This window comes from Halichoerus grypus, chromosome 12, assembly GCF_964656455.1.
Source record: "Halichoerus grypus chromosome 12, mHalGry1.hap1.1, whole genome shotgun sequence".
Taxonomy (NCBI): Eukaryota; Metazoa; Chordata; class Mammalia; order Carnivora; family Phocidae; genus Halichoerus; species Halichoerus grypus.
In genome coordinates this window covers 74,230,222-74,240,208 of record NC_135723.1, presented here as the reverse complement: position 1 = coordinate 74,240,208, position 9,987 = coordinate 74,230,222, and the positions used below count along the sequence as shown (strand labels likewise).

At 35.5% G+C, this 9,987-nt stretch overlaps 1 protein-coding gene across 1 annotated transcript in view; it reads right to left on the bottom strand.

Moving 5' to 3' along the window:
* Positions 1 to 1,699: 1,699 nt before the first annotated feature.
* Positions 1,700 to 9,987, bottom strand: part of CAPZA2 (capping actin protein of muscle Z-line subunit alpha 2) — a 60,136-nt gene continuing 51,848 nt past the window's right edge. Inside the window, exons 8-10 of the mRNA XM_078059491.1 lie at positions 8,997 to 9,068; positions 3,822 to 3,884; positions 1,700 to 2,718 (exon numbers count right to left, since the gene is read on the bottom strand). Of these exons, the coding sequence (XP_077915617.1) occupies positions 2,578 to 2,718; positions 3,822 to 3,884; positions 8,997 to 9,068 (276 nt within the window). The 3' untranslated portion in view covers positions 1,700 to 2,577. The remainder of the gene's footprint in view (positions 2,719 to 3,821; positions 3,885 to 8,996; positions 9,069 to 9,987) is intronic.

The following is a 9,987-nucleotide window of genomic DNA, read 5'->3' as shown; positions in this document are numbered from 1 at the left end:
ATAAATGTATATCTAGGTGTAGTCTCGAAAAATAGCGCTCATGTCAGAACACTTACTTCCACTGTAATTCTTGACTTCAACAGCCCACGGCGACCCCAGGCTTCACAGCTGCTTGAACTCCTCCCCTCCTACCTCGGTCACTCCCTTGATCCTAATGTCATTACAAGTAAGTGTAACTCCTCCTCAAAACCTCAGTTTTAAACACATCACCCTAACCACCATTTCCTACACTGCCAGATCATTCCCTTCTAGTACCCCAACTCTAACCATACCTATAATCCACTGATTGTGCCACATTTTCACTATTCTGTTCCCCTCCTGGCTTCATTTCCCCCGCTTTCCTAGCTTAAGTTCCACAGGCTATCATTACAAGCTTGCCCCCTCTTCCCACGGTCAGTCAGCCTCTCTTGGCAAAACCACAACCTTGGTTAAATTCATCTAACTCTATGCCTGCACCCATGTAGCTCTACACATCCTTAAGAGGGTCATACTCGCTGGTCTCACTTTAAATCAATAACCTTGAGTTAGCCTTCATTTTGCCTGGCTACCAAACCCTGTCATTCACTCTCCTGTTCTTCCAGCCCGGAGGACCCCTCTACCTCCTGTCTCCGGTATCTAACTGCTACTTGGTATTTTCCCTTGAAACTGAACACTGAGCTCCTGACCAGCCCTTCCCCCAATTTCTCAACCCCAAAATGTCTCTGCCATTTCCCTATCTCATATTCCACAAGCAAATTTTGGCATCTTTTTGATTTTTACCTTTAACACATATCCAGAACTCACTACCTCTACAGCCCTATAGCTACCACCTCAGACCAAGCCAGCATTTGTTCTCAACTAGATTACTGCACTAGCCTCCTAACTGTTCTCTGATTTTACCCTTGCCTCCATACTTCACCCTCAAGTCATCACCTTAAAGACAAACGCATGTATTTTCACGATTGCATTCTAGGCCATAAAACAGCCAAAGTAACTGACCATTAGGGGATAAAAACCCATGACAGTCCAAATGATATAATCAGCTAGCCAATTAAAGATTCACCTAGTATTTAGTTTAGAATCATAAGACTTTTGAAAATCTCTTTTAAAAGAAGGGAAAAATAATTAACACTGCTAATTCATTTTCTTCAGAAATCCCAATATGGCAAAATCAGAAAAAATGATTTAACCAAATTAATGAAAACGATTTAACCCAAACTATCAAATTTCCTATTAAATTCTCCATGTTTTCAAAGCCCACCTTTGATTTTTAAAAAGAAATTAAATAGCATGCTTTCATTGAGAAAACTTTTAAATTCTATACAATTCAAGCTAATGAAATATTTTATTGTACATAATAAAAGTGGTGTTTTAAAAAAACACTTCCAGGCCCAGACATCTGCAAGAGTATGTGAGGAAGGGATTCCACTGGAGTATAATAAGCAATACTCGATTGAATGAAACCATAAACCCACCCCACTCTCTATAGTAAATTCTAACATTCACCACAGGTTTGAAATTCCTGTAGCATCATTAAATGTGTATTTTAAAATATTACAAACATGCTTATGATGCATAGGAAGATGGAAAAATTTAGACTGTAATGCACACCATATGTACTCCCAGCTTTTCTAATTTACAACCAGTTAAGAATCACAATATCCAAAGAAAGTATTTTAAAATAGTATATGACTCACTGATAAGTGATATTCTACTCAAATAAATAGGAAAATTTTCATTTTAATGTCACATTGAATTTTAGTACTTTTCAATCCAAGAAAAGAAATAAACTGAGACATGGTCATGAGTTCAGGATTATATATATTACAATTTGCCTTGTTATAATACATTTGTGGCTTTATGATAAAAATAACTCAGGGACATATGGAGTTCAAGCTAATCTGCGTAACTGTCACAAGAAAAAAGCATTAAATGCATTTCTGAAATAAGTATTTTCATTTAATTTCAGAATCTCCAAACAGCATTAAACCTTGGCCTTGTTTTAAAAAAGTTTAGTTAAACACTAAGCTAGCTAAATAACCGTCTTGAAAGATTCAAACACAACTGATATAGAAAATGCTTTCCCTCTAATCTCAATCTTACATAAATGGAAGAGGTGAGGGGGAAAAGGTAGACAATTTCTTTAGCAGCATATATGGCTAAATCCATCAACCACCTTAAACTAGAATGTCCATTATTGACCCCATTAAAAAGAACTGGGCAAATATCAAAAATTACCCACTTCATAAACCAAAGACAACAATTTTAGGGTTACGGTAAGTAAAATATTTTTGAAACACTTCAAAAACTTTTAACATTACACTAGAGGAATCATCTCTTAATTTTAAGAAAGAAAGGTATAACAAAGTAAAAGACATTTAAACTAAACTGATTTTCAATCCCCTTTGAACAAAAGAAATGAAAAATAATGGTTGATTAGCTAAGCTTTGTGCTCTAACCAAACTAATTACAGTGATTTTAAATGGCAACAGCCCATCTGACTGGGTAGCTCGACAGTTCTGAATATTTTTGCAATGATTTTTTTTTTTTTTTTAAAACGCAAAGACATTAAAATGATCTGGTCATGCAATGTTCATCTTATGCATTCTGCATCTCTTTGCCAATCTTGTAGCTAAGGATCTTGTTCCAATCAATCTTCGTGCGTGTAACTGGCAACTGTCGACGTAAGGCTTTGAAAGTAGTGTCCGACATTGTCTGATAATTCTCACTGATGGCAGTCTATGAAAAATAGTAGTTAAAAGTTTAAAGAAATAAAAGGAACAAAACAATTTATAAAACACATAGATGTTTTAGAAAAACCTTTATTTAAGCAGCCTATTTCAGTTTTTAAAAAAGTAAAAAAAAAAAGTCAAATAAAAACCCCAATGTGGTTTTAAAAACTGTTTAAAAGCAGCTAAAAGAGGGCCACCTGGGTGGCTCAGTCAGTTAAGCGTCCAACTCTTGATCTTGGCTCAGGTCTGGATTTCACAGTCGTCAGTTCAAGAGTCACGTGCTCTACTGACTTAGCCAGCCAGGCGCCCCTAAAAGAAAAAGTCTATAATCATTTTGAATAATTAAATTTAAAGAAATGGGGGGCGCCTGGGTGGCTCAGTCATTAAGCGTCTGCCTTCGGCTCAGGTCATGATCCCAGGGTCCTGGGATTGAGCCCCGCATCGGGCTCTCTGCTCAGCGGGAAGCCTGCTTCTCCCTCTCCCACTCCCCCTGCTTGTGTTCCCTCTCTCGCTGTGTCTCTCTCTGTCAAATAAATAAATAAAATCTTAAAAAAAAAAAAATAAAAAATAAAAAAAAATAAAAATAAATTTAAAGAAATGGAACTGCAAATTAGATTTAATATTTGTGTATTCTCATTTTGAATCTATTTTTCTATTTCACTCAGAACAATTTTATAAATTATTGTCTGCAAGGAGCAGAAATATGGCTAATCCACAAATTAAATGTGTAAGTTCAAGAGTATAGTTTAGAAGTTGATAAAAAATGTAAAAAGTAAGAATATAAAGTGAAGTAAGATCTACTTCAGATTACACATAATCTAAATACTTGAGGAAATACTTCATAAATTAAAATTTCCAATTAAGAACAAAATAACCATTTAAAATCTTGGCATATTGTGACTAACACTCAGAAATTATAATTGGCTAAAACTGAGTTTTGGCCACATTTTCATAATTTTGCCACTGATTTAAAAACAACAAATAAAACAAAAAGGACTATGTTTTATTATAGTGAAACAAATGAAAAAAATTCAGCCTCATGACAAATTAAAATTTCAGTGCCATTATTTAAAGCAAATATAAATCATGTAGTATTTTTTAAAAACATACCTGGTATTCATTTTCTGCAGCTTCTACAATCTTTATAAATTCTTTTGCTGTTTGCACCTCATTCTGAATGAAAAACAAAACCAAAAGTAAATAGTAATTTAAAACTACACCATTTCTTTCAAGTTTTCCATTTTTTTAAATTTGAGTATAATTCACACACAAAGTTACAGTAGTTTCAGCTGTACAACATGCTGATTTAACAAGTTTATACATTATGCTATGCTCCCAAGTGTAGCTACCATCTGTCACCACACAAAATGCTATTATAGTATCATTGATTATATTTCTTATTCTGTGCCTTTTATTCCCTAACTCATTCCTTAACTAGAAGCCTGTATTTCCCACTTCACTTCACCATTTTGCCTCCTCCCCCACCCCCACTCCCTCTGGCAACCATCAGTTTGTTTTCTATATTTATATCTACTTTTTGTTTTTTCGGTTTTTTTTTTTTTTTCTGAATTCCACAGATGAGTGAAATCATATGGTATTTGACTTTCTCCGTCGGACTTATTTCACTTGGTGTAATACCCTCTAGGTCCAACAATGTTGTTGCACATAGCACAATCTCATCTTTTTATGGCTGTGTAATATTCCACTGTGTGTGTATAACTGTATATACACAATTGTGTGTGTGTATGTACACGCCCCACCTTCCTTATCCATTCGTCTATTGGTGGATACTTAGGTTGCTTCCATACCTTGTTTATTGTAAATAATGTTGCAATAAACATTCCTATATCTTTTCCAATCAGTGTTTTCATTCTCTTTGGGTAAATATCCAGCAGTGGAATTATTGAATCATATGGTATTTCTATTTTTAATTTTTTGAGGAACTTCCATACCGTTTTCCACAGTGGCTACACTAGTTTGCATTCCTACGAACACTGCATGAGGGTTCCTTTTCCTCCACATCCTTGCCAACACTAATTATTTCTTGTCTTTTTGATTTTAGCCATCCTGACAGGTGAAAGGTGATATATCATTGTGGTACTGATTTGCATTTCCCTGATGATTAGTGATGTTGAGCATCTCTTCATGTGTCTGTTGGCTATCTGTATGTCTTCCTTAAAAAAGATGTCTGGGCGCCTGGGTGGCTCAGTTGGTTAAGCGACTGCCTTCGGCTCAGGTCATGATCCTGGAGTCCCGGGATCGAGTCCCACATCGGGCTCCCTGCTCAGCAGGGAGTCTGCTTCTCCCTCTCCCGCTCCCCCATCTTGTGCTCTCTCTCTCTCTCACTCTCTCTCTCAAATAAAGAAAATCTTTAAAAAAAAAAAAAAAAAAAAAGATGTCTAATTCAGGTCCTCAGCCCATTTTTTAATCGGACTGTTTATTTTTTGGGTGTTGAGTTCTCTAAGTTTTGTTTTGTTTTTTTAAGATTTTATTTATTTATTTGACAGAGAGAGGGAGCACAAGAAGGGGGAGCGGCAGACAGAGGGAGAGGGAGAAGCAGGGTCCCCATTGGGCAAGGAGCCCGATGTGGGACTCGATCCCAGGACCCTGGGATCATGACCTGAACTGAAGGCAGAGGCTTAACTGAGCCACCCAGTAGGTGGTTCAGTTCTAAGTTCTTTATATATTTTGGATATTAACTCCTAATCAAATATATCATTTGCAAATATCTTCTGCCATTCAGTAGGCTGCCTTTTTGTTTTGTTGATCGTTTCCTTCACTGAAGTACAAAAGCTTTTTATCTGATGTAGTCCCAATAGTTTATTTTTGCCTTAGGAGACATACTTTCAAAAATGTTCCTAATGCCAAGGTCAAAAAAATTACTGTGTTCTCTTCTAGGATTTTTATGGTTTCAGGCTTCACATTTAGGTCTTTAATACATTTTGAGTCTACTTTTGTGTACACCACTATTATTTTTAAATAGGTGTGTCAATATATGTATAGACAATGCTTTACTATAGTTTAATAAATAACACAAATAGAAATTATGACAAAGTGAAAATACTGTAAGATCAGTTATTCTAAGTCCAAGGGGAACTACGCAAAAATATTTTAAAAGTCTACAGAATGAGCCTGGTTTCACTGTTTAAGGAAAGCAAAATCTTAATAATACGTATTAATGAAAAACTCAATAGTAACACTTAACATGAATTCGACAATCTGCTTACAGGTAAGAAATTAGTCATAAATTTCTAATTAATGACTGTATCGAAGTATTATTAAATATGTACTCAACAGTATTTACCACCATAATAATACATTTTAAAAACATTAGGAAAAGCTTATTTTATTTTATTATTTAAGATTTTATTTATTTATTTGACAGAGAGAGATATAGCGAGAGAGGATGGGGAGCAGGGGGAGCGGGCGAGGGAGAAGCAGGCTTCCTGCCAAGCAGGGAGCCCGATGCGGGGCTCGATCCCAGGACCCTGGGATTCTGACCTGAGCCAAAGGCAAACGCTTAACGACTAACTCACCCAGGCACCCCGGAAAAGCTTATTTTACAGTTTAAGGTGAATTTACTGTAGTGTTTAAATATTTTCTGGAAAAATTTTAACATTCCAATATATGGGTTTCTTTGCTTTTTTCCTAACAGTAAAAAAGTTACCAGAAATTTAGACTTTTTCATAAAACAGTGTTAATGTAAAATTCTCTAGTATCTTACTTTATATGTTTTATATATTTACACATATGTATTTATATTTCTATAACATGTGCATTTTTTTCTGTCCAAAAACAGTTAAAAAAGAGAAAACCCTGTAAAATAAAGTAAAAAATTCATTTCTAAAAAGCAGCACAAAAGGTATATTGGTCAAGTTTAATTACTATGACCACCTCTCAACAACTCCACAGTCTGTAATTTTGTAGACAACTGTCTTTTAGAAAGAATCTTTGCTCAGTGTCAAACTAAAAAAGATAAGTTATGCAAATAATGTTACATGTATGCACATGATATAGAACAATACCAAACACAGTGTCTCATGGAAAACCAGACAGTTTCTTTTACTGGCAAATTTTGCAAGTAGAGTACCATTTAGCACAAAGGCACAAATCACCTATGTGCTAGTGAAACATTTTCTTAAATACCAGCTCTCTTCTCTTCCTAGGTAGCATCTGGCCTTATACATTCACACATTTCTTAATGTTAAATCAAATGCTTTCTTAAATTAAAAATTAACTCTTCTTTATTTGTAGGTTAGCTAATTTTGTGTATTAGCAGTTGATGTTTATAATATATTGGCACTTTTAGGTATACAACACAAATGTTTATGGAGAAATATAAAATGTGACTATTAATGTTATATTATTAATATCACTGGGGCAAAAAAAAAAAAAATCCCACAAAGAAATAGTTGCACATGTACTGGAAAGAAATGTGTGAGAGAACTATGTGGGGAAATAAAACCAAGTTCAAAGTTTCTTGAATTTGAAAGCTGAACTTCAGAAAAACTTCATTAAATCATAATCCAGATAAAGGGGGAAAATACAATAGAGTTTAAAAGTTGAGTACAGAATCATAGACCTAAATTTAAGAGCTAAAACTATAAAATTCTTAGAAAAAAACCATGGAGTAAATCTTCATGACCTTGGGTTAGGCAATGGTTTCTACTAATATACCAAAAGCAAAAGTAACAACAACGGGGCACCTGGGTGGCTCAGTTGGTTAAGCGACTGCCTTCAGCTCAGGTCATGATCCCGGAGTCCTGGGATCGAGTCCCGCGTCGGGCTCCCTGCTCAGCAGGGAGTCTGCTTCTCCCTCTGACCCTCCCCCCTCTCATGTACTCTCTCTCTCTCATTCTCGCTCTCTCAAATAAATAAATAAATCTTTAAAAAAAAAAAAAGTAACAATAAAAAAATAAATTGGACTACATCCAAACTAAAATTTCTTGTTCTGCAAATGATACAATCAAGAAAGTGAAACAACACATAGAATGGGAGAAAGTATTTGCAAATCCTATATCCGATACAGGACTTGTAGTCAAAATATATAAGCAACAATTACAACTCAACAATAAAAACACAAATAACCAATTAAGAAATAGACAAAGGATCTGAATAGACATTTTTTGGAAGAAGATCTACAAATAACCAATAATACATGAAAAGATGTTCGACATCATTATCCACCAGGAAAATGTAAATAAAAACCACAATAAGATACCTCTTTATACCAAGCAAGATGGCTATAATAAAAAAGACAGCCATAAGTTTTGATGAAGACATGGAAAAATTGGAGCCCTCATAGACAACTGATGGAAATGTAAAATGGTGCAGCCTCTTTGAAAACAGTCTGGCAGAAGTTCTTCAAAAGGTTAAATACAGAACTATATACAACTCAGCAATTCCACTGCCACCAAAGAAAAATTAAAACAGAAAAATGAGAACAAATGTCTACACAAAAAATAGTACACAAGGGGCGCCTGGGTGGCTCAGTCATTAAGCATCTGCCTCTGGCTCAGGTCATGAGCCCAGGGTCCTGGGATTGAGCCCCGCATCGGGCTCCCTGCTCAGCGGGAAGCCGGCTTCTCCCTCTCCCACTCCCCCTGCTTGTGTTCCCTCTCTCGCTGTGTCTCTCTCTGTCAAATAAATAAATAAAATCTTAAAAAAAATAAAATAGTACACAACAGTTCACAGCAGCAAAAAGTAAAAAACAACACAAATCCAACTGATAAATGGATAAATGCAATGTGGTATATGGAGTATTATTTCAGAATAAAAAGGAGTGAAGTACTATAAACATTGAAAACATTATGCTAAGTGAAAAAAAGTCTCAAAAGACCATGTATTATAGGATTCCATTTATATGAAATGTCCAGAATAAGCAAATCCATAGAGTTAAAAGGTAAATTCATGGTTGCCTAGGGCTGAAGAGGGTTTTGGGGAAGGACTGGTGGGGGAGACGGATGGGGAGTGACTGCTAATGGGTACAGGGTTTCTGGAAGACAAAAACATTCAAAATTAGATTGTGGTGATTGTACAGTCTTGTGAATATACTGAAAAACATAGAATTTGATACTTCAAATGGGTGAACTGAACAGTATGTGAATTATACCAATAAAGCTGCTAAAAAAAGTTACGTACAGACTTCCAGTTAACTTACCATCTTTAACCTATTTCAAAACACTTTAATCTGAAGCACAAATATTACTTAAAATGTTAGTTCCAAAACTGTTCTAGCTTTACAGAAGTATTAGGTTGTTGAAATTTTTGAAATTAATTACTTACAGACACTGTTAGGGAATCTTGTATATCTTTATGACTCACTAACTGAACATTACCATCTTCATAATAATGAACCTATTAAAAAAAGAAATTACAGAAACCACACATTATAGGAATCATCAAGATCTTCACGGCTTTAACAATTGCATCAGTGCAAATGACTACCAATTTTAGCTCTAAACCTAGACTTCTCTGCTGAGCTCCTGACCTTTCAAACTCCAGCATAGTGAGGAGACTAATTTGCAGTTCCTGTAATTACTCAGCCAAGCCCTCCACTGACCTGATTCTGGACATTTCTACGTAACAGATATTCTACTGATATCTAAACTCAAGATTTCCAAAACTGAGCTCACCATATTCCCTCCCAAATATCATTCCTCTTTTGTGCATTTCCACCAACCATTTAATTTCTCAAATTCAGACATGAATTTATTCAATAAACATTAGCTGAGTGATTACATGCCTGCTACCACAAAGTTCTAGGGATGCACAGCTTTTAAAAAAAGAGTCCCTGGCCTTATTTTTCAATACAACACAGTAAGAGATATGTACAAAGCACACAGAGAGTGTCGAGACACTGAGAGTCTTGAGACTCTCTGAGAATTAAAAAAGGATTTCGGAAAAGAGGCAACAATACTTGGGTTTAGCAATAGAAGTATGCCAACAATTAAACCAGGGAAGATAAGGCAACTGAGCTTAGAGAACAGCATACTGTAGAAAGGCTTGGAGGTACTTATGGCTGAAATGTGTATGAGACTGGGGAGGGAAGAGTGGCTGGAGAAACAGGTAAAGACAAGTCAACTCTGGGCCTTGTGTACCATGTAAATATGTCTGGACTATCTAGTAAGTGAGAGTGATCTTAAGTAAGAAAGTAACATATCCAGATTTAAATTTTTAAAAATCATCTTTGTGATGAAGGCAATGTGAAAAATAGATTATGGGATGGCAAAGGGTCCAGACAGTCAACATATTAAATAACAATTATATGCTAGGC